Source organism: Myotis nattereri (assembly GCF_964212035.1).
Source record: "Myotis nattereri genome assembly, chromosome: 6".
NCBI classification, from domain to species: domain Eukaryota; kingdom Metazoa; phylum Chordata; class Mammalia; order Chiroptera; family Vespertilionidae; genus Myotis; species Myotis nattereri.
Window position 1 is genome coordinate 88,475,954 of NC_138081.1, and position 25,379 is coordinate 88,501,332.

Here is a 25,379-nt window from a genome sequence, read left to right on the forward strand (position 1 = left end):
TACCCTTTAATTTCCTGGTTTGACAAAAACTGTCAATTTTTTTAAAAAGAGTACACATATACATTTTAAATTCGGCATTCCATATTCAGTAAAAATCAATTCTTATTTTAATTATTGTAGAATTTTGACAATTCTAGCAATGGGAAAGATGAATTTTATATCACTGTTATATAGCAAAAAGCAAATAACATTATAAGATTCCCAATATTTAACCTGGTAAAAATGAGAATATGTTTCAATCAAGAACATATCATCTAAAAAATAGTATTGCTATATAGTCATAGGAGTTTCTCATTCCATTTCTGCAAGTCCTACATGTTTAGAATAAATGCAGCATTCACATAACAATATAGTCCATGAAAAGAGTATATTCTTTTATTGTTTTGTTCATACATGTTAAGTTTCAACTTTCAATCATAAAATTCAATAAATTTGATTCCTTAATCATAAAAACTTGCTTTGCACATTATTTACATGTCACCAAAGTCTACAGCCATACAAAACATCACAAGGATCTTACTAGGCATGGAACCATCACACAGGAGGAGGAGGGAGCTATCAAGTAACATACATTCAAAGATTAATTTGTAGATACGCACAGTGTATTTGGCACTGTTTATTAACAACACCTCCCTCTCTTAAGACAGGCTATTATGCCTTAGTCACAATATACACAATTTGCTATTTGCATCAAAACCAGCTTTCAAACTTTGTAACAATAATCATTTTAAAAAAGCAAAATCAAACCAGATTGGGACTGGTTTTCAACCCCTGACTTCTTGCTATGCTCCAAGCTGCCATCTAGAATGTGGGTTTAATTTGATAAATTTTTCCATTATGGGGAGTGTCAATAAAGTATTTGAAAGATATTTAAACAATATCCTTCAAAAGACATAAAGACAAACAACACTTTCCTTTAAAATTATCAGTTCTTCTTGGGAGTGCAAGGGAGCCCTGATAATGTGTTAACTAGTGATAATTTTGGCAGGAATTACAGAATGACCAATGCCATTCAAGTTGTGGAGATTGTACTAGTAGTTGAACCCATGAGGAGAAAGATATGGAATGCCTATATCTGAATTCAGAATCCTTAGCAACTTGTTTTCAGGGTCTCTTCCTAGGACTATAATAAACTTAAGTCACAGGTTATAGATTCACTCTGGTGTGTAGCACTATACTGCTACAAAATGGAAGAAAATGAAGTAAAAGACAACTATTAAACCTTTAGCAACTTTGGCTATATCCCAGTGGGTAATTTATTTGACTAACGTCGTTTTAACAAATATTATATCTTTTCACTTCAATTGGGCCCATTACATTTAATTCATTAAAGCTATACATATTCCAGACACATGTTTATAAAAGCCATAAATTCAGTCTTAAACTAAGGCAAAAAAAATCCTCACTAGAACACGAATCACTGTACAGGGGAACAGAAATAAAAAATTCTCTGGTCAAGTTCAAAGATATGCTGTAGCTTCACATAAAACTTTCAGCAATAAACTGACTTTAAAAAAAAAGTCTTACAATGTTAAAAGAACAATGAAGTGCAAAGCAATATCACTAAACCAAAATTTAGTTTAATAATTTTATTTCAAGTGTATTTTTTAATCATAAATGGGGTTTTGTAATCCAAAGTTTAAACATTTATTCTTCATAACTTCAGAATTTGACAAGCAATTCCAGATCTTCCTTTCCAAATCCAGCCTTCTCTGCTATTTTTCAGACTTCTGAGACCTACTATTTAAATTTCTCCATTCTAAACGTACAATTTTAGATAATTATTATACAGTTGTTAAGATTTTTCTGAAAACTGTCCATCAAATATAAAGAATGGTTTCTGTTCAAGGATCAGCAGTGAGGAAAGAAATATTAAATACCTATCAAAAACCATTTATTTATTTAAAAAAGATAACAGAACCAGTGCTGCTCTCTGGCATGAGAGAGAACATGTAGAATTAACTTACTTTTGTAGCCTTTGGTAATGTTTTATTACCTCCACAGCCCTCAATCTCACTTAAAGGTCTTTTACAGAAAGTCACCATCAGGATTTACTGAGCAAAAACCCTGGGTACTAACATGGTCCTAAATGTGTGATTCCAAAGAGGAACAGGTTACTTTTGAGGAAAAGAGCTGTCTTATAATTTCCCTCAAATGCTTATTTTAAACAAACAGTTAGTGGAAATATTTGTTAACATAACTTTGGATACTACGTAGCACACTACCCATCAAACAACAAAAATCCAGTAGGAAACTTTCCACCTTTGTTTTTCAGGTTCCAACTTCTTCACCTTTTCTGGATTGCCTAATACTTAAATTTTTTAAGTTTTCTTTAAATTCTTCAATTCAATGTTGTAAGAGTTCAAGTGATCTTCATATCCCAGAACAAAGACAGCGGATCAACACTCTCCAATCACATTGACAATAACGATGAGATGAAAAAGGATGGGTATCTGAAAACAGGTATTCCTTGGGCTTCAATGGTGAGCAAGTTTTTAACACGTGAGCAATAAAGATCTCCATTCCTCTGGAAATGCCTCAAACTCACGATGCTTCCATTTAATAAGTCAATATATTATTCTTAAAAATTAAGGTTTGGTCATCAGGAAAGACTGAAAAAAAAAAATCCCCCCTCCCTCCAAAATAATAATCTAACAGCTCTAAACATCCACTCCTATCCCTACAAAAACAGGGAAGTAGTTGGGGCTGAAGGCTTTAAAACTGAAATTTCAGCTCCTATAACATTACTGCTGCTTGCTCAGAGGTGCAAGTCCATGTGTTTCCTTCTCTAACACTTCCCATTTATAAATTTATTTCCATACACACACACACACACACACACACACACACACGCATGCACGCACGCACACACACACACCCATACCCACACACACTTACTCTCAAGTAAGACACTTTTTTGTGTTTGTTGATAAATTATGAGGGTTATAAACTAGGTGTGTACAGGGTTTCATAGTTGCTTTGTAAACATCAGAATCACTTAGGTCCTTTTCTCCAAAAGCCTGAAACCAAATTATGCAGCCAGGGATCACTACTTTCCCAGACGCTGTTCACACGCTGCATACTGACGAAGGGCAGAGAAAAAGTCCTCATAGCTGATGTTTAGGTGGGAAGGCAAGGAGCTGAAAAGGAAGCACAGGGGAAAAGAGGCAATTAGATGACATACTGTAATTTGGAGGGGGGAACCAGAAGGGTAATGACCAAAGAGAGGTTAAGGACAGAAGAAAGCAAACTGTAAATATAGAGAATACAAACCATTTCTACTAAATGATTGTTAACTGTGAAACAGTTCAAGTGAAAAACAACCTCTCCTTCCACAATAAGAGAAAAGTAATTTGTAGTGAGATAGCGATTCAGAACCTCTAAGTAGGATTAATGCAAAGCTGGGGATCTATTTATATAGGATTTCACTCATTGACTTCAAAAGCTCCTCTCTGAGTAAAGCCAGTACTACTTTAATGGTTTAGGAAAGCCAGGCTTGGCACTGGCAGAGCAGCACAGCATCCCTGCACAGTGCCAGACTGAAGCCACGTGGTGAGTAACCATAAATAAATGACATCTACTTCCACCATTTCCAATTGCTCAAGGGGACAATGGCAGTGTGAAGACAAGGATTTTACAGGCAGAGTGAACATACAGCTGGAGGATTTCCTTTAAGTATTTTATTATTATTTATTTTTAATCTTCACCTGAGGATTTTCAGAGAGGAAAGGGAGGAGGGAGGATGAGAGGGAGATAAACATCAATTGGCTGCTTCCAGTACTCACCAGACCAGGGACTGAACCACAACCTAGGCAAGTGCCCTGACCCAGAATCGAACCCACAACCCTTTGGTGTACAGGACAATGCTCCAACCAACTGAGCCACCCAGTCAGGGCTCCCCTTTAAGTATTTTAAACACTTAAGTAATTTTCAGTAATTAACATTTTTAAAAAATCTCTACTTTATACAGCTTTATTGTGAAGCTTTGGAAATTCCAAACACTATTAGAGCCAAACACCTGGCTATTGTACAAGAGCCACATTCATGCACCAGAGAGAAGGATTCAGCAAACCTGCCATGTATGAACTCCTCTCTGCCCCTGTGGTTCTCTTTTGCTATACTTTACCTTTTCTTCCGCAAACCCCAGCTTTACTGAGATAGACCTGACATGTAATCTTTATCCTTCCTTTGACTACCATCAACTCTTTATCCTATTCACTCTACTGAAATGACATCCTCAAAGGACAAATTTACTGACATTCTTCTTGCTAAAGCCTGCTTCAAATGTCCTCCTCAAACTACCCACTTTCCTAAGCCCTCCTCATTTCACCCCCTTTTCCCACAGTCTCATCTCCCGTCACTCCTCAGGAAGCACTTAGCGCCACCACCCCCATGCCTCCGAAGTGGTCCTATTTCCTGGTCGGCTTCGTCAGGGCTCACCCTTCTTTTCCATAGTAGGACATTTTCCTGCATCTGGGTGCTTGCAGTCTGGTGGACAGTAGACAAATACAGAGCAAACCTCAATATAGCGTAGAGCTGTAACAGACGTAGAGCTTTGACAGACACAGTACAGAGATCCACGTGGAAAGCCTGTATGTGCTAGATAGCCTAGGTCCATTATCAGATTTAAGTCAACTCTGTTTAACAGCCCACTTTACAAATAGAGAGAAGTTTAAATAGCTTTCCAAAATCATGTTAATGAGTTGCATAGATAGCTAAGATTTAAACCAAGATCTGTTTTAAAACACACTTTTTCCTCTAAACTACTCCCACCTGAAAGGCATGGAAAGTTCTAGAGAAAAGGAGACAAGAGAAATAAGCACCACGCTCGGGAAACCCAGAGTCTGCACATTTTAGTTCTAATTCCACTTTGTTACAAGCCTGAGCAATGTCTCTTCCACTTTACTCGCCTACAAAATGAGGCGGCCACCTCACGTGATCTACAGCCCTGTCTCACTCTAACATGCTGCTGCTCTTCTGCCTCTTTATTTGACACCCTTTCCCCGCCAGCCCCTGAGCCTGAGGCACTTGACCCCTTGGTCCTGTGCTCCTCGATGTACCCATTAGAGAGGTCCTCTACTCTCACAGGTTCCCTACTACTACTTCCAAGACACTGACACTCCCCAGATTCATCTTTAGCCTTGACTTCTCATCCAAGCACCAACTCTACATCTTCTTCTGCCCTCTACACGTTTCCACCTAAACAGACTATGGCCTCAAAATCATTTACTCTTGAATTCAACATCTTCCCTTCCAAAGTCAATGCTCCCTTCACTTTTCCACTTCTCTCGATAGCTCTATAATCCACCCAGTCACTTAGGCTTAAAAACTTAGAGGAGTCATTTCATTTCTTTTATCATAATTAGTGAAGTGCCAGGCTTGCAATTATACTTCTCATGAGATAGGATTTGCAGTAATTTTTCTCCTAAAGCCCAGAATTTAAATATATTTTAACGCTTCTAAATCTCTCCTTTGTTTTAAATCAACAAATACAGCCCAAGAACCAGCTACCTGTGTTTGTAAATAAAGTTTTATTGGAATGTGGTCACGCACACTTGTTCACATGTTGCCTGTGGTTGTTTAGGTATACTAGCCAATGTTAAGTAGTTGCAACAGAGGAGATCTTGCAAGAGACTGTAGGACCCCGCAGGCTTAAAATATTTACTATTGGGCCCTTCATATAAAAAGCTTACCCAACTGTTCAAAATAAGCAATTTCATTCTCTTCACTGTATCCTCCCCTAGATTAAGCTATGGCCTCTTCACTGGTGTGTTGACCTCATCCTCCCCCAAATGCAATCTGCTCTGTTCCAGTTACCAAACAAATCTTCCAGGGTCACCATTCCTGCATCATCCCCAGGCTCAACGGTTTCCATCTGCCTGTCCAAACAATGATATGCATTCCTTCTGCTGCTATTTAAAGTGTTCTCAATGTCTCCACTCCCAAATTATTTTATTTTATCTCACACTACTACCTAACACTAACGGCCGGCTCTGGTGTGGCCAGTGCCTTCATTCTATCTCTGACATGTAATGAGCATCCTCTGGACCCCAGCTTTCCGCCCCCCGCCTTCCCCTCCCCCACCCCGTGCCCCGCCACTGCCCGTCCCCTACACTTCTTTTCCTCTAGTTCCAAATTCCACCCAATTTACATCTTCAGATCAAGTCACATCCTTTCGACATAGTCAACAACTCTGGCCCTCAGAGATATCTCACTCCTGATCTCCTATGATACTTGATGTCAATACCTAACATTTGCACAAACATACCCTCTCATGTCTGAGCATTTATGTGTCTTTCTTTTACCAATGATACTGTGAAATACATGGGGAAAGAATCCAGTATTGCAATTTTTGGGGAATTCCCATTAAACACAGTACAGTACTAGGCTCCAGAAACTCCTGCTGAATTGAACCAAAGTCAGTGCACTTTAATTACTTACATAATCTCAGTCAATCTGATGTGCCAGGGAAGGTAGCCTAAAGTGCTCTCCACAGGCCCAAACTTCAGTACTACATCAGGATCAGGAAAACCATTTGAACCTTGAAAAGAAAGAAATACACACAAACTTAATATGCACTGCTTGCAAATAAAATGACCAAGGGCAAAACCCGTTCATCAAATTGGCTTCTTATGCTTTGAATATCAACACACTGTAGCTTTATAAGGACAGAATACAGAGCAATGGGATAGAATAGAAAGCCCAGAAATAAACTTGCAGATTTATGGTAAACTGATTTTCAACAAAGGAGCCACAGTAATTCAAGGGGGAAAGGTTAAGTTAGTCTTTTTAATAAAGAAAAACTGGTATCCTATGCCTCACACCATTCACAAATATGGGCTCAAAATGGAACACAGACTTAAATATAACACTTAAAGCTATAAAAATTCTAGAAGAAAACATAGAAAATAATTGTGACTTTGAATTAGGCAAAAGTTTCTCAGACATGACCCCAAATACATGATCTACTTAAGAAAAATTGGTAAGTTGGATTTCATAAAAATGAAACTCTTTAATAAAATCATTTTTAAGAAGATTTAAGCAGTGGTGCCAGGTAATAGATTCCATAACCCCCCAAAAGGACAGGACTCGGAGCTTCTCGGTTGGTAGACACAATGCGAGTGGTTTACACACAGGGGGCATGGCTACCTGATATCTGTATGAGAGGCTGCATTACCACACGCCCACCTCCCACTACACCCTCGCCCTGTACGCCTTTTCCTGAGTTGTATCCCTTGCAACAAACCGGTAAACATAAGTGCCTTTTGAGTTCTGTGAGCCATTCTAGCAAATTATCAAACTTTAGGAGGGAGTCATGGGAACCCCCTATTTATAGCTGATTGATCCCAAGTACAGGTGCTCGGAGAACTACACTGGGGTCTGAAGTGGGGGCAGTTTGCGTGACCAAGTTCTTAAGCTTGTTAGACTCTAACACTAACTCTGGGTAGTTAGTATTGGAATGAAACTGAATTACTGGACACCCACAGTTGGTGTCTGGAGAATTATAAAACTCATTGTTGGTACAGAAAAACATCCCAGAGGGAGGAAGGCTAACAGGCAGAAGTCCTTTATAAGAATACTCATCACTCTCCCTACAAATCCTTAGGTCCTCTCCTTTACCAGTAAGTCCTCATGCAAGTGAGTTGACTACGAATGTCATTTTCTCAAAACCAATTTCACACAGGATCTTAAACTTCAGAAACACAACATGTATAACAACAACAAAGTCAGGCTTTAAAATGTGAAAGGAACCTAGATATTCTTCTTCATACTGTATATTTGTGGAACAAAACTAAAAATAAATATATATGACTTACTAAGTAAACTGTCTAACATATGCACATCCAAATCTGTGGATTTACTTTGCTGCTGGGCTACTAACTGGCAAAATTCCTGAGCAGCTCGTACAATATCTGCTTTTCCATCTTCTGGGGACAGGACCTTCACTGCCACTTGGCAATTTAAAACTGGAGGAAAACACAAACAAAACATTAATAAAAACATACTTTTCCAGATATATTTCAAAATCAGTTTCAAGATATGTTATATTCAGACCTAAATAAAGGTACAGATCTTACAGTAAACAAGAATCATTTAAGCCCTTCAATTTCCATATCAAAATATACTTAAACTACTTTCCTCTGAAAGGACCCACACAACACATTTGTGTATGTATTTATATACTGCTTTCTCTTTAAAGTATGCAGAATGACCTTGTCTCTGTGAATAAATCCTCTAGCAAATAGGAATTTTAATTATAGAATAAATTTCAATTTCTATAAGTCTAAAGTGGCATCTAGAATCATAGCAGTTAGCAGTAACACGGGACTGAAGCAAAAAAAAATGTGTTTTAATGGAATATGCATTGTTTACAATACATACCCATTTAATCAAATTTATGATTCTATCCAAGCTATTTTACAATTGGTAGGATTCTAGGTAAGTAATAGCAATGCCAAATTCTTGTCTACAGAGGTTCCCACCAACCCCACTAAAAACCATTTCAATATTCCTGCTCTAGAAATGTGTCCATTCTTTGGATTCTCTTTGAACTGGTATAAAATCTGCCTGGCTCCTCGTGGCTTACGAGTGAAATAAAATCTTTAACATGTGTTTATTTTTTAATATCTATGAAATTCATAATTTTATCTTTTTCTGAAAATCATTAATAAATGGCCTGGCCATTTGTGGCTCAATGTTTGAGCATCGACCCATGAACCAGGAGGTCAGGGTTCAATTCTGGTAGAGGCACAAGCCAGGTTGCAGGCCCAATCCCCAGTAGAGGGCATGCAGGAGGTAGCAAATCAATGATTCTCTGTCATCATTGATGTTTTTATCCCTCTCTCCCTCTCCCTGAAATCAATAAAATCATCTTTTAAAAAAATTACCAAAATGAAGAAAAGTCTAAATCTGATGATTAAAGATGGTGACAATAAAGACCAACAGGGTGGAATGAATGAATGAATGAATGAATGACAGGATTTGCCTTCAACCACAAAACACATCGGCCTTTGTTAGATATTCAAATTTATATTCAGGTTTACCTTGATCATCTTTGTCATTACTATTTGCAAACTCTGTTGAGTATTTGGAACAATCTAAGCCCAGAAGTTCCTGCTGTTGTTTTAAAATTTCATCCATCAATCTGGAATTATTTCTTTTGAAAATACCTAAAAAAAAAAACACCAAGTAAATCCAAATGAGGGTAAGTTATCTCTTTAATAAATAGTGTGTTTGCTGTGAAAACAATGTTAGATCCAGAACTGAACAAATGCCAAGTGAAGTAGTCATGACTAATTAAACTAGAATCTGAAAGGAAGTGATAACAACAGAACTTTGTTAATATAAAGAGCCTGGCTTCAGGCTAAAGTAAAAAACAAAACAGGGGTAACTACGTAGTGTCAATATAAACATGACAGAAATTTAGACCCAGAAAGACTTAAGATCATTTACTCGACAACTTTATTTACAGATTATGAAACTGAGACACAACATCCTTAAGGGTCTTGTCCAAGGATTTAGAAACTGCAGCAGTGGTCTAGAGTCCGTAACTTCCAGACTCCCAGCCTCATGGAATTTCCTTGCAGACTTACTATTTATATTCAGAACCACAACCTCAACTTGATTAGATTTTTTAATAGTGGAGGGACTAATATGAATTATGTAAAAAGTAGAAAATAGATAAAACTAGCAAAATTTAGTGAAATCAGCCCTGGCCAGGTAGCTCAGTTGGTTAGAGCGTCATTCTGATACACCAAAGTTGTAGGCTTGATACCTAGTCAGGGCACATGCCAGAATCAACAAATGAATGCATATAAATAAGTGGAGAAACAAAATGGTATTTCTTTCTCTCCCTCCGCCTCTCTCTCTAAAAACATCAATCAATCAATAACAATTTTAAAAATTAAATTCAACAAAGGATGAAGGAACTAAAAATGTGACATGCATTTAATGTAAAACTAATATAAAGAGCTCTAACTAAAAACAAATAAGTTTTTGGCTATTTTCAGAGAAGCCAACCTTCCTTTTTGGCCTTTACCAAGTATTCCTCTCAGTCAGATATGATTTTAAAACAGTTCAAAGATTAACTGGGAGAGAGCGAGAATATAATAAATATATAAAAATAGCACAGAAGTTGCTGAATATACTATATAATAAAAGGCTAATATGCAAATTGTCCCCTTGAGCGGGAGTTCAACTGACCAGGAGTTCAAACAGGGGGTGGGGCTGGCTGGCCAACCTCCCTCAGCTCCCCTCTCCCCCCTCCCACCAGCCTGACTGGGCCCAACTGGGGCAGGCCAGCTGGACCCCACCCATGCACTAATTCGTGCACCGGGCCTCTAGTGCTATATATAAATGCCAACTTGGTAGTGTACGTGTAATAACAGTTTAAAGACAAAAGCAGTCTCTATTGTTAGGGGAAAGGCTTTGTAAAATAAGACTTGAGGGAAGAAAATGGGAAGAACATTTACATGGAGAAAATGCTTAAGAAAAAAACATGGAATGCTCAAAAGACCGACAAATGCTGCTGGTGCAAAGGATCTGTGAAAAGGGGCAAAGGGATAGTCCTAATTTTTATTTCATTTTGTCTGCTCAATAGGCAACCAACAATTTCTGAGCAATGTGGAATGTGTGAAAATGTATTTCTTCAGGAAAATTAACCTGGTAACAGTAAAGAGAAGGCCAGTAAGCAGACTACTGCAGAAGTCTATACATATTTTGATGAAGCAATGGAAAACGATTCACTACAAAGGAAGAAATGATAGAATAAAGAATATGACTTAATTAGAGGTAAAAACAGAAAATTCCATGACTTCAATCTCTGGTGACAGACTATGTGAACATCTTTTTTTTTTTTAAGTAGAGAAAGTCTACAAAGAGAACTGGTTCGAAGGAAAAGATAAGTTTACTTTAACATAGCTGATTATATAATATTTAGGTAAGGGTTTATTGTAAGAGTGACTAAGAGACACAAGGGAAAGATGTTCAAAAGAAGTCGTCACATAAGCACCACATGAGTAGGAATCTTACTGCTTTGTTTACTAGGGGCTAGCAAAGTGCCTGGTACAGAAGAGACACTCAACAAGTGAGCTTCTACTGAAAGAAGATGGCAAGTCAGAGACTGGCTCGGGGACTGGAAAAGGCCTCGTTTGGGTTAAGTGACTTTTCAGCTGGTCTCTGAAGAATTAGGAGAATTTTTTAGATGTGGGGCTGGGAAGGCAACTTAACAAAAAATGGAGGATGAAGATGTAGATATATATTTGGGAATCATCCTCCTTAAGGTGAGAGCCAAACACTTAAGAAATAATAAATACAATTTCCAAAGGTAAAGGGGCACATCATATACATGAAGAGCAAAGGGCTAAGAATGTGGCTCCATAAAAAAGTCCACAATTGCCCGGCCAGAGTGGCTCAGTTGGTTGAGCATTGTCCTGTGCACATGGAAGGGTTGCCAGTTGGATTATCAGTCAGGGCACATGCCTGGGTTGCAGGTTCAATCCCCAGTTGGGGCACATACGGAAGGCAATCAACTGATTGCTGTTTCTCTCTCACGTTGATGTCTGTCTGTCTAAGAATGTCCGAAGGTGAGGATTTAAAAAAAAAAAAAAAAAGGTCCACAATCATTAAGACTTTAAGCTTAGAAAGATAAAGGAAAGCATTTTGTAACACCCATGTCCAGAGCAAAATTAAATACAACAAATATATTCCCAAACACAAAGAAAATTCTTAAAGAAGGTGATTAATATCAGGAGTTATTTGAGTAAGTATTTAGGATAGTAATACTTGTGTAGTAATATAGATGTATTTGGATATAATCATTATCCTCAAGTCCAAAACAAAAGTCAAAAGTAAAAAAAAAAAAAAAATAGCATATAAATTTTTGATACAGGTTTATAACTGTTACAAGATTTCCAATTACCTATGCAAGTAAAGAAGAATAATTAGACCACCCTTTCGACTATATTGTAGTTATAAATGGTAGAAGGCATTCATATTTCAAAATTTTCTTAATTTAAAAACATCAAATTTCTACAACAGTACTGCCAGAACATGTTTATTAAAAATAAAATGTTAATTAATCTGTTTACCCTACCCCTCCAGATTAAAATGGCAAAGCTTTTCAGAAACTCTTGCCCTCTCCAATGCAATGGATGACATTCTTCATCAGCAAAACAGTCGCCACCTCTTCTCAATCTTTATTCTTTCCTCCTCAACCTTTCTGTTAACATTAATGACCACCCTGCTTCTTCAAAATCCTATCCTCATTCAAGCTTGTCTGAATGTCCTCTCCTGGTTCCATTCTCAATCTGCTCCTTGACTGGCCCTTCTCACTTTGGACTGCATGCCTTTTCCTCTTTCCAACCCCTCCCCCACCTCCCACCCTGTTCCTAGGTCAGTCCTCTCTTTCTGTCCACGTGTTCTTCCTCCTCTGATCCTAGTTACTCATAGGATTTTAAAACCACTCCAGACCAGGACAGGGTAAGATGAGTGAAGCAAAATTTAAGGGGTGCCCAAAACTCAGTAATTAAACATCCATGATTAACAGAACATTAAAATTTGAAGTAAAAACAGGGTTAGCATTTGGTTCCTATCACTTCCAGTTCAAACATCTAATCTTACCCAAAAGTTTTGTAAGCATCTGAAAATGAACACGTCTAAAATATGGCAGCTTATATTTAAAGCTAGCTCTCAAGCACTTATATTACATCAAGTTAAAAAAAAGGGGGGGGGGTCTGAATAGGCTATATGAGAACAGTAAATATATAAGGGTGGTGGGACATTTAAAATCACAACTGCTACTTATATAATTAATACTTATATAATAAATAAATAAATAGCCCTTCTTGTTCTAATAAAAGCATCACTGCCTGCCAGTCACTCCAGGCATCTTCTCTCTCAAGCATTATCGCCACCACCTCATCAGCACCCAATTAATATGCAGACCCATGTCCTCTTCTACAGCAGTGCTCCCTGTACCCATTTCCTTTTGTCCAGTTGACATCCTTGTATTTAGCCCAGTTATTAATTAACTGGAAAGGAACAATGACTGAATATAACAGGTACGCCCATAATAAGGTCTGGGTGACTACCTGTCAGTCACTCCTGGGAGTGGTCATTGGCCAGAAGAGGCGTGGCCACTGCAAGTGCAACAAGATTTGAGATATACTAGTATAAGTTCCAGAACAAGGGAGTTCCCTCCTTCTTGCTCTCTTGGGACTCTTGTGGCAGGGGGTGTACTCTCACGCTCCTGCATTTGCCTACATGGCTCACGGTCATGTGGACCCCACACACAATGGACTAATGGACTCTAACTAGTCTGATGCTACATGGGTCCCAGCTCCACCATGGAACACAAACTCTGGGCACTGGCTTTGCTTTTAGCTCTGCTGGATCCCCAACTGCACCTTTTCCAGGACTGGTTTAAGGGAAATGAGACTTTGCAACTTGAGGGATATAATTCCACACAAATAAAGCTTTATACCACATCTTATTTTCCCTGGAGGCCTCCAGAAATTCTTTTTCCAGTGGCACCCCAAAAACTCCACTCTCACTAGCAATGGAGAAGAGCAATGCACATAATTCTCTGATAACACTCTGTCCCCATTGTTTCAAGCAATAGTCTTCTTTATAATACTACAACCACCTTCTCATGTGTCTTTCCTGACCCTTCTCATGTATTGCTAGACTGACTACAAGATTAATCTTCTCTGAGTATATCTTCAATCCTGTCACATTCCAACTTTAATATCGTCAATGGCTCCCCAAATCCTGAATATATTAAGAACAAGCTGCTCAGATCAGCATTGATATTCCAGTCTATGCTTCCACACTTGGTGGCTAGGAATACTTTATATTTATGAAATAAATTAATCTTTCTATGTCTCTATAGTACCATATTGCCAGCAAATTAGACTGCTTCCTTTCCTCCAAAAACACAGGAAGAGAGGCCAGCCTCCAACCTTTATTATGTTACCTACACAGCCCCACACCTGTAAAATTCTACTAATTCTTCACAGGCCAGGTGAAATGTCACTTACCCTCAATCCACCAGACAGATGTGCCTGATTCCTCCTCTCACCCCCTCCGAATACACACAATTTGTTCAAACCCCTTGATAGACTAATATTCTACATTTTATTATAGTTATAGCTTAACCCTTCTCCCCCAACTAAACTGTACTTAGCTGTGAACTAGGGTCTTACTTATCTCTTTTCCTCTAGGGCACCTTCCACAATGTTTATTTAATAAACTGAATTATCAGTGCACAAAATATCACCTAACAACAACAAAACCTAAATGAACACGTCACTGAATGGAATTTTTTTAATGTTTCCAGGAACCTCCCACAATAAAAGCAGATACTTCCTTATTGCACATAAGCAGAAATTATGTTTAAAAGGAAGAATATTGTACAGAGGCATAGTTACAAAGCACCTTTTATAAAGACTTTCATAAAGTTATTTTAAACAGAACATTTATGTTGGCTGGTTTGGATAAAGAAATGAAATTAAAAAAAAGTATAGTGTCTGAGAAATGCTAAATGCATAGATAAGACAGATTATCAGCAAGATGACTGACTCCTGATACCTAGTCACTTGGACCCCATCCGGAAACCTGATTATAGTCTATGGCACTTATCTCACTTATACATAAGCAAGATTATAAGCTTACCATTTTCTTCAGGATTCAAAGTCCACACACACTTCACATGATACAAAAGAAATGCAACAACATGCAAGTGCACCTTGGACTGCAATAGGCAATTCCTCTAGCAATACCAAGTTGATGTGGAGATTCTTTTTCTCATATCATAATTCATCTTGTTTGCTTTCATAGAATCTAAACTAATGCCAAAATGATATGAATTTGGCATGAAATCCAGGTCTCCTGGTTTCTAATTATTCAGTTCAGTAACTATTTCTAACACTTATAAAGAATGATGAACCCAATTTACTATTAAATTTTGAATTCTCCTCTCAAAAAATTAAACTCCATAAAATAAAACTGACCTTTTACAAATGAATAGTATCTTTTGAAAAAAACTAGGACTACAGTTTATTTTTAAAAAACTTTTGAAGAAGGTTTCCCAGGGCTAACAGATAATTAAATTCTTTAAAAAATGACTTAGGAATATAAGTTTTTTGCAATAATGATTCATTTTTCTTAATTTTTTAAAAAATACATTTTATTTCTTGATTTATGATGATGTCTTACCCCTATAAATATGTATTTTAAATATGTTTTTATTGATATTTAGATAGAGAAAGGGAGAGGGAGGTAGAAACACTGATAAGAGAGGAACATTGATCGGCTGCCTCCTGCATGCCTCCCACTGGGATCAAGCCTGCAACCGGGCATATGCCCTGGGAATTAAACCAGTGACCGACCTCTCGGTGCATGTGACAATGCTCAATCCACTGAGCAACTCCGGCCGGGCTGCAATGATTTAGAGAATTTTACATTATGTTTTGTTGCTCTCTCAATTTTCCAAGTATAAACTACATGAAAATATACATAGAAAATATGGAAGAACCAAAAAATTTTAAAACACACACATGCACACACCCACAAAAATCTAGTTTCCATGAAAGAATAAAATATTAGGCTAGGAAGGCTGGATCTCAGAAAGACTACAATGTTTTTGGTATTTCTTAATAAACACTACTATGTACTTTGAGGGCCAAATGTACTTCTTTTTCTATCTGAAGAAATGCCTGTCTTAAATTCTAATATTAAAAACTATATGAGATGTTCAAAGTTTAGACAATAAAGGAATGTCCCCTAACCATCCATCCACCTTACCGTTATAACACAACTATTTCTAATTTTTAATATTTCTGAGTCTTTGTCTACATGCATGTGTAATACTGGCATATGTGATCATGCAGTTCTGTATCATGCTTCTTTCGCCCCAACATTTAGAAGTGGAGCAAAGGAGAAGCTGGGCATAAGGCTGAGAAGAAACAGACAGTGAGAAACGAAGAAATCCAACCATATGTGATGTCACGGAAGGCTGGAGAGAAAACATTTCCAAGGGAAAAGGAATTAAGTATGTCCTATCCACCTATTTGATTTATACTGTACTCAGGAACCTTACTGGAGTCTTTAAAAAATCTCTAGTATGTTAGTTAAAATGACATTTATAATTGCTTATAGGTTTCAATATGTACACTACCTAAACTATACTCAAGCATCTACACCAGTGGTTCTCAACCTTCTGGCCCTTTAAATACAGTTCCTCATGTTGTGACCCAACCATAAAATTATTTTCGTTGCGACTTCATAACTGTAATGTTGCTACTGTTATGAATCGTAATGTAAATATCTGATATGCAGGATGGTCTTAGGCAACCCCTGTGAAAGGGTCGTTCGACCGCCAAAGGGGTGGCGACCCATAGGTTGAGAACCGCTGATCTACACATTAACTGGGTCACAAAGCCATGGCATAATACTTTTTTCAACTTAATACCAAGTAACAAGGAGTTTAATTAGGCAAGTGTTCAACTAGCAAATCTTACCTATAGCCCTTAAATCAGCGGTTCTCAACCTGTGGGTCACGACCCCTTTGGGGGGTCAAACGACACTTTCACAGGGGTCGCCTAAGACCATCGGAAAACACATATATAATTACATATTGTTTTATGATTAATCACTATGCTTTAATTATGTTCAATTTGCAACAATGAAATTGGGGGTCACCACAACATGAGGAACTGTATTAAAGGGTCGCGGCATTAGGAAGGTCGAGAACCACTGCCTTAAATACATCTAACATCCAAGGGGAGAAAAGTGAGATAAACACTGAAATATCTCTTAGTTATAAAGCACCTCTCCAGCCATGGAATCAAAGTAACAGCTCTCTGTAAATAGGTGGACTCACTCAAGTAGCCTACCTTTCTTCTTTTCAAACCAGACATCTATGTAAGTTACCTAGTGGTTGCCCTCATTTAATTCTCTAACAATCAAATTATACCACTACTGGAGGCAAACGTCAGCAAGGAAAACATATAAAGCAATTATTTAAAATAGAATAAAAAGTGCAATTAAAATTTTAGATGAATGAAGCAGTCATAAATACATCTTATAACCTATTAAACAGCTTTACTTCAAGGGCGCCCCAGGATACCTCATGGAAAACAATTATACTGGAATAAGCATGTAGCAAGGGAACAGATACATGTAATGCTGGCATTGTGAGGCAGAATGAGTGCTGGGTTTTCAGTCCCAGTGCTTCCGCAGAAGAAATGTGTAAAATGAACAAGCCTCCGGGTTCTCTCCGTCTCTGGTTGCACATGTAAAAACGCAACTATCTTCAAAGACTCTGATCACCTGACAAATAAATAGTTCAATACAGAGCAGAAGCCCCATAAAGTTAAATTCATCGGGTTAAAAAAGGAAAGTGATTCCTATGATTCCCAGGATGAACATTTATAATAGTGGTATGAAGAACATTCTATTTGCCTTTAAACACCTTTTACCAACCATTCTATCACCTGTAGATAAGTGCCACTTTACTAAGGCTTTACTCCTACCAGACCTGAGGCCCTGAACCTAACTGTCCCCTATACCTGGGCTCCTGAGCATTAAAGAGAAAAAACCAACATGATATAGAAAAGTGTTAGTTACATGCAAACAAGTGGTTAGAATAAGATGGAACTTGGAGACATTGTAGGAAATAGGTCTACCTTTCATCTACCTTTCATCTAGCGCCAATATTCCACCTTTGTGTGGAAATTACCAAAAAATCGGTACAGCGTTCTGGTAGGGTTAAGGTGACCTTACATAATCAGGACTAGTACTAAAAGCGATTGCACTGTGGTCACATTCTCTTCCCAGTAGAAGTCTTACCAATATAGCAGTTGAGTACAAAAGCTCTGGAATAAAATCTGGTTCGGATTCTAGATCTGCTTTGCTAGGTACGGGTTCTTGCTTTCTAGGTCTCAGTGTCCTGGTGTGTAAAACTGCTAAGAACTTAATGTGCTTCTGGCATAGTATCTGGTACACAGTAAGTGTTTCACAGAGTTGTTACTGCTATTAAGTAAAGGTTTATTTTCATACATTGATCGAGCAATATGGTAAAACACAAGTGTATTCAGAGAATGCGGTCATTCAAAAATTAACAAAGACAGCAAAACTGGGATGGAGCAGTCGAGAAAGGCTTTCCAGGAGGAGATACTCAGAATGGACACACAGGATCTCTCCTAGCCTCCTGACAAGGAACTAGCCCTTTGGCAAAAAAAGGAGAAGAGGACATTCCAGAACGCTAAAATAAATGTGAAATGCTGTGCTGGAAGTGAATCAGACAAAAGTAAAGATTAGAAAGAGAATGCTCCTTTATTAGTACGCGAGTTACTAAGTAAGGGAAGCCAGGTACACTAGTTTGTATTGTGCGGTATATTAAAATGTAATCGCATTTATACTTCCCCTTTTAACACTTCTGGCAACTCTATATTTCAAAATAAGAAAAATAATTCTTAATAAAATCATATCTGCTAACAGCATGTTTCAGTTTGCCAAATAAGTAAATAAGGAAAAAACTATGTTCATTTTCCTCCATTATTTTAAGGCTTCTGGGTAGTATTTGTGTTGAGAAACAACTTATAACTCAGTTCATTATTCTTATTACAGAAAATACAGTCTTCCTTTCAACTCAAGAAATACATACTGACTACACACATCACAACAGCTACACTCCGTAGAAGAAAGAAAAATGAAGATTAATAGCATCTCAGGAACTTAGACTCTAGGAAGGAAATTCAGGCCCATACCAGTATACATACACTACCACTTTACAGAATAGAGAACAGAAGTGCCTTTAGGGATGTACAACACTCTAAGGAGATTCAAGGATAGAGCAAGATTAGCGGAAAACCAGTAGAGACAGACTACCCTACGAGGTGTTAGAAGGGACTTACAAGGATCAACAATAGCCTTTTAGCAGGGAGATGACATTTACTGGGAAAAGGAGAGGAGGCAGCTTCAGGAGGAAGGAACATCAAGTGATCTAATGCTGGATGCAGCACAAGGCGTCTAAGAGTGAAAAACAGGTTGGGAAGGTTGGCAGTTCACTGGGCAGATCTTTTGAGTGAGAATTCTGGACCCCACACCATTTCAGAAGACACAGCAGTTCTTGGATTTACAACTATGGAAGTAACACTAAAAAGAGCTACAATAGATTTCTTTTGTCTTTTACTGAACTCTCACAAAGAAGTCAATGCCACATTCTAGATCAGCGGTTGCCAACTGGTGGTCCGCGAGGTCCGAAAGGTTGGCGACCGCTGTTCTAGATCACTCAAACTTATCCTAAGTAATATTAAGACCCACCCCAGGTTATCCTCACTCATGAAAAAAATCAGGAAGGATGAATAATTTGATGTAAGGTAAGTAGCAGGGAGATTTGTGTTAGGGCCACACAAATGCATCCTAAGGATCATTTGATAAAAGAGAGATGCTCAAGTCCCATTCCCTAAATCAGTCTGACCAATAACTGTGTTGAATCTGTATTTCTTATAAGCATCCCCAATGACTCACTCACAGATGGTCCTTGTTTTAAAAATACTGCCCTACAGCGAGGTTCCCGGCATGGCACCAGGACAGCGGGGCAGTATGAACAGGTTCCATCACAGAAGATAATATATATCCAGATACTTTGGATCTAGGGATTCTTGAGGTGAGACCTAGGCAAGCACAGCAACTCTGTGGCTATCATATCAAAAGTCCCCAAACTCCAACTTTTATACCATTCCAGTTAGTCATTTCTTGAATTATAATCATGTAGAGAAAACAGCCAAGTCTCCTTCCATACTAGAATTCTAAGCTCAAGAAATTGCTGAGAAAATGACTCAAATTTCTGAAGGATAAAAGAATTACTAGCAGAAATCATTACACTCAAGTAATACTGCAGGCAGGTGAAAAGAAAAGGATCAGTTTGCTGGCAGGAGTCAAACCACGGGAAATATCAATGGATGTTTTTAGTCTAAGAATTAAATATAAGTTACAGCAATTATCATCAAAATGAATATTCATTTAAAAAAATGCCACTCACTGGCATTTATATATTTGCTTACAATAATTTTTAACAGACATCCCGAATTTGAGTGTACACTCCTTGACACCATTTCTTGTACTTCTTTGTACTCCAGTGCTGTATATCACAGAGGCACTCAATAAAACTGGCATCAGAATATTTTTCTAAGTTAAGTATCTCTAGAGAAATAGCTAAAATATGCCCTGACTGGTTTGGCTCAGTGGATAGAGCATCAGCCTGTGGACTGAAGGGGCCCAGGTTCGATTCCGGTCAAGGGCACGTACCTTGGTTGAGGGCACATCCCCAGTAGGGGGTGTGCAGGAGGCAGCTGATCGATGTTTCTCTCTCATTGATGTTTCTCTCTATCCTTCTCCCTTCCTCTCTGTAAAAAATCAATAAAATATATTTTTAAAAAGAAATAGCTAAAATAAAAGTCTGTTAGGGAAAACTGAGTAGAGCTTAAGAATCTGTACTTCCCTTGAAAAGAACAACTTCTCTCACGTCCACATGGCTGGCCCCTCACACCTTGCACAGCCATACTCACTGTGCGTGAGACTGTTGGTTAGAGAACTCCAAGAACACACATATAGTATTTTTTATATCAGAGCAGGCTTTGCAGCGCATTTTATAAATATTTAGCTCTGAATTCTGCAAAGTGGTGGAGTAGGAGGCAGTTTTCCAAAGCTTCAATCCAAAATAAAATTAATCTGTCATACTGACTGCCTTTACTATGTTGTCATATGGAAAGATTTAAAACCATTTCAACAAAGGATTATAAGGGGGGGAAGTCATTGAGGTTTTCCTAAGCCACTCTATCACCCTATCTCCATCACTGATTTTCAACATTTTATCCCCCTTCCCTGCATTTTCCTCCTTACACTTTTGACGTAATATTTTACTCATTTGTAATATTTGTCAGGCTTCCACTAACATAAGAATCCTTATTTTGTTCACTGCTGCACTTTCTTGTCTGGAGCAGTATCTGGTGCTTAATAGATGCCCAACTGTCACCTGGTAAATGAATGGATGAAAGACCCAATCAAGCAATAAAAACCAAGAATGGGTAACTGGAAAGTCTCTTATTTTAAACAAGGAAATTATTCCTATCCCTGAGGAAATAATTAAAATAGCTTTTACAGTAGGACACAAAGTGCTCAGTTCATTCACTGAAAATGCTCTGTAAAATTCCTTCCGGTTGTCAGGCAATACTGGGTCGGACTGACTTCTTCCTTTTCATTACCAATTGTTTTCTTTCAGCGAACATGACACAGGGTACTTCTGAATTCCACCAGCAACTCAGCAACAGGAATTGCAGGAACAGGAAGTGTGGGAACATGTCATCGGGTTAGCAGGCTGTCACCAAGTGAAACCAGTTAGCTCCACATTTTCCTTTCCTACTAAAGGTACAGGGCCCTGGATTTAAAACAATCACCTGGATATAGGGATTCGCTTTTAAGTCAATCCGCCTTTAAGTCAATTCGCCACATCTCTTAAAGGCTTTAACTAACTTCTGTCTGTTTCGCTTATGTTGCTCCCTGGCAATGTGTCCATCCGCTGTATTGCTCTGAGCAGAGCCTGCATGGCCGCTCACAGTCTCGGGATTCCTGTGCCTCTGCAGAGCTCCTTGGCAAGTGCCACGGAATGTCAGCCCCTGAGTATACTCAACTTTACCCGACAGGGCAAATCGTCCGTTGATGGCAGACTATCTAGTCCCCGTATTTCTTTCTGGCAGCAAGAAATGTTATAGGTCAAAGATTACTCAAATACCCTGTAAAGTTAGTCAGACCTCAACCCACCCATTTGTTGGGGGGAAAAAAAAACTCCACAAAAAACCAACAACAAAAACACAACCACAACACCCACACTTAAACCTGGCCTTAAAATCTTGATTTTAAAGATTAAAATCAAGCTGTAGCTTCTGTGAGATTTATTGAACAGAGAATGAAAGTGGTAGTTCAAGTTACTAAACAAAGAATAAAGCATCAGTTTGTCCTTCATCTCAACACTCACTCCTACAAATCTTCATCTTTCACCAAATCTGTATCTCTAAGGAAAGTGCATTGTTGGCAGGATTCGACCGAAACCCAAACCTGACCCTCAGCGCTTCCTGCCCCTCGCTGCCGCCTCTGCCCCCCGGCTCCGCTCCCACCGCCTCTCCCCTGCACACGTCTCCCCGCTGCTCCTGGGAGCTCCTCGCCCCCGACGTCTCCTCAGAGCCCCTGGCACTCAGGTGGCCACGCGTCTCCTCGGAGGGTCCACGGAATGAAGCGTAAGGTCCCCAGGACCAGGCCCGGCCCGACGCCTGGGGTGTGCGGCCGCCTGGTCGTGGGGATGGTGGACACTCCCTCAAGGGGAACGCCGGAGGACGGCGGCTGTGTCCGGTGCAGCGCTGGCCCCCGAGGCCCCGGGACCCACCCCAGGACCGGGGAGCGCTCTCTCCCCTGCCCACCCCGCCTCCCCGGGGCTCAGTCCGCACCCCCAGCCGCTCAGGGGAAGCCCGAACCCCCGCCGCCGGGCCGCGCCGTCGGATCGGGGCCTCGAACCTGCCTCCGGAAAACACACTGACTGTCACCAAAGGGCAGCCGGGCGGGCGAGTAACAGAAACGCCAACCCCTCCTGCTGCCTGTGGGGCTGCAGGCAAATCAGTGCACGTCCCTGACCCTCGGCCCCCTCGCTGGCGAAACATGGCATACAAATGCCACCCGCCTGACCCGGGGCATTATGAAGAAGGAGGCATGTTTTTCTAAATGCACCCACATCTACGGACCGAATTCAGGACTCGGTAGGTGTTCGCTAAAGCCTGCTCTCTCCCTTCCTCGAAAGCATGTGACACTGAACGGTGCGCTCCGGGGCCGGGGCGGCGAGCCGGCAGGGCTGCGGCGAGCGGGGTCCCCGCCGTCGGAGGCGCCCCGCCCCCCGCCCCCCGCCCCGCGCCTCACCTTGGTGGTCGTAGACGCTGATGTAGGAGATGCCCACGGCCATGCACCACACCACGAGGCTCGCGATGTCCGAGAAGCTGGTCTCCGGCTCCTCCTCGGTGATCACCAGGCCCATGTGCACCGGCAGCTTCTCCAGGGACCGGCCGTCCGCGCGCCAGCGCAGCCGAGGGTGGGGGCCGCCCGGGCCCGGCCCCCCGCGCGGGTGCCGGTGCGGCCGGCGGTTCCTGCCCGCGGCCGGGGGCTTGCGGAGCGTGAAACCCAGCGGCGCTAGGACCGCGGCGGAGGCGGCGCGGCAGCAGCGCCGCCAGATCCAGTTCCAGGTGCCGAACCGAACGCGGAGCCAGTAGGTGAGCGTGCGGTGCAGGCAGAGCAGAGCGTGCAGCACCCGCCACACCAGCTCGTACAGCCCCGTCATACTCTCCGGGCGCCCGGCCGTCCTCCCCTCCCTCCCTCCCTCCCACACCCACGGGGCCGCGGCTCCTTATCTACCTCTGCGGGCGGCGCGCGCCATCGCTCCGCGTGCCCCGGTCCCCCGCGCCCGAATCCCTTTCTACTGCCAGCACCTCACCTCGCCCCCGCCGCCATCTTCCTCCGGCCTTGGCAGCCCCACCCCCGCTAGCACATACTCAGTTCTGATTGGTCGGCGTGGAACTCTGACGTGGCTTCTTGGGTTAGAGGATGTGGCCTAGCCCCGCTTGGCGAGGGAGAGCGCGCGCCTGGGAACTAGGTGGGCCGGCTTCTGAGTGCGCCCCCTGGTGGTTTGGAGGTTTAGAAGCGGACGCCACTGGTACTTAGGCGCCGGACCCAGAAAGATGCCCGTCGTCATGGCAGGAGTGGGTGATTGCAGGGACGTAGTGTTCCTTGGGTCCTGGGCATCTTATACCGTCTGTTTCCTCTCATGGTCCCTCTAGAAACTGTTTTTAAGCAGTAAAAGTCGTCCGAGTGGAATGGGAATTACAATAGCCAGAAGGAAACGAGGGGTGGAAAGTATCCCTCAGTAAGTGTTGATGCTGGAGCCAACCAGGGTCCCCTAAAGGACGTGTCTGTAGAGGTGGGAGCGTGCCCCTCAGAGAGGTCCTGCCACTGCTCTTTGATCAAACCTTCTAGCTAGACTGATTCTCCCGAGAGTGAGAACGGGAACCCTTAGTCATGCTCCTGAAACATAGTTCAGCCCATATCTTCCCCTCTAAAGGGAAGCCTCTGCTCAGGACGTAAGAGAGGTTCCACCCCTGGCAGTCCAATCCCTTCCTTCCTTCCTTCCTTCCTTCCTTCCTTCCTTCATTCATTCAGCAACCGCTACTGACTCCCAGCACCACTGACCTCGGTCACCACCACTATTGGATATAAACGTCCATCCGGTCTTATCCCCTTCGCAGAGCCTCGTGTCCAGTCATCCGGGCTGCGAAGTGGCCCTCCGGACCAGTTGGGTCCTTCCCTGCAGCAGTTCTGAGCCATTTTTGCTCTCTTTGTGCAATCCCTTCCCTTCACCGAATCCCTGAATCCCAACTCGGTATTGCCCAAATCCCAACCCATTTCTCAAGGCTCATTCTTCAGTGGCACTTCCCTTGATCCCCTCTCTCCCTTCTTGTAAATCTCATAAGTTTCATGGCTCTACTTACAGCACTTCCCACTTTCATATACATGTGGGTCTGTATATGTAACATTTATACATATTATGTATTGTATTTTTATATGCTATATATTGGATTATATGTTTTCTCTATACACAGGCATGTGTTATATAAATGAAATAAAACAATGCTGTTTTAGGAATACCTTACCTAATCTTTGTTCTCTCGCCTCCTTTTCCTATTGGGAAATATCCGTCAACATCTTGGCTTTGTGCCTTAATGTTTCAGGCACTGACACTGTTTCAACTAGTCTTATTTCCATTTCAGAGACTCACTTCACAATGGGGTGGTGAGGGTCTGGGGGGGGGGAGGGGAGGGGGGTTGGGGGGGTGCGAGAGTGGCTGGGTTAATGGTGGGGGGAAGGAGGACCTAGGTAATACAACAATAAAGATTAAACATTAATTAATTTTTTAAACAGACTCACTTCACTCTATTTTAAAACTTGAATCTCATGTCTGTCTCAAAGTTTTCCTCCCTTTGGTAGCTCAGCCTGAGGAGGTGAAGCACGGGTCTCTGGCTGCTCTGCGCCTGCTCTTCTGATGACGGACAAAGAAGGGGAGAGGGGGAAGGTGAAGACCCGGAAAGCCTGCAGGAGCCTTCCTCCTCGCTGGCCAGTTATGTTCATCAGGAGGCTCTGCTAAGGAAGCTCCAGGGCACCACCGTCCCAGTGAAATTTCCTGCATTTTCCACAGGAAGCCCCTTCCCAGTACTGACACCCTGTCACATTGCTCTGATGTACTCACCTCTTTTTCCCCATGTTTGCCACCTGGCAACATTAGA

The 25,379-nt window shown here is 41.0% G+C and overlaps 1 protein-coding gene across 1 annotated transcript; it reads right to left on the reverse strand.

Annotated features, from left to right (window-relative positions):
- Positions 1-352: 352 nt before the first annotated feature.
- NUS1 (NUS1 dehydrodolichyl diphosphate synthase subunit) lies at positions 353-23,392 on the reverse strand. Its single transcript, XM_081094865.1, has 5 exons — positions 22,969-23,392; positions 9,045-9,170; positions 7,818-7,967; positions 6,442-6,541; positions 353-3,140 (listed from the first exon to the last, which is right to left on the reverse strand). The coding sequence occupies exons 1-5, from the start codon at positions 23,381-23,383 to the stop codon at positions 3,050-3,052; spliced, it is 882 nt and encodes a 293-aa protein (XP_080950991.1). The 5' UTR covers positions 23,384-23,392; the 3' UTR covers positions 353-3,049.
- Positions 23,393-25,379: the final 1,987 nt, after the last annotated feature.

What these genes read in the sequence shown, in the direction of transcription:
- NUS1 (XM_081094865.1), bottom strand. Translation starts at nt 23,383, where the DNA reads ATGACGGGGCTGTACGAGCTGGTGTGGCGGGTGCTGCACGCTCTGCTC. An exon ending in CAGCGTCTACGACCACCAAG is followed by an intron (nt 9,171 to 22,968) that starts GTGAGGCGCGGG and finishes TTTTTTTTTTAG; the next exon opens with GTATTTTCAAAAGAAATAAT. An exon ending in TATGTTAGACAGTTTACTTA is followed by an intron (nt 6,542 to 7,817) that starts GTAAGTCATATA and finishes TTTCTTTTCAAG; the next exon opens with GTTCAAATGGTTTTCCTGAT.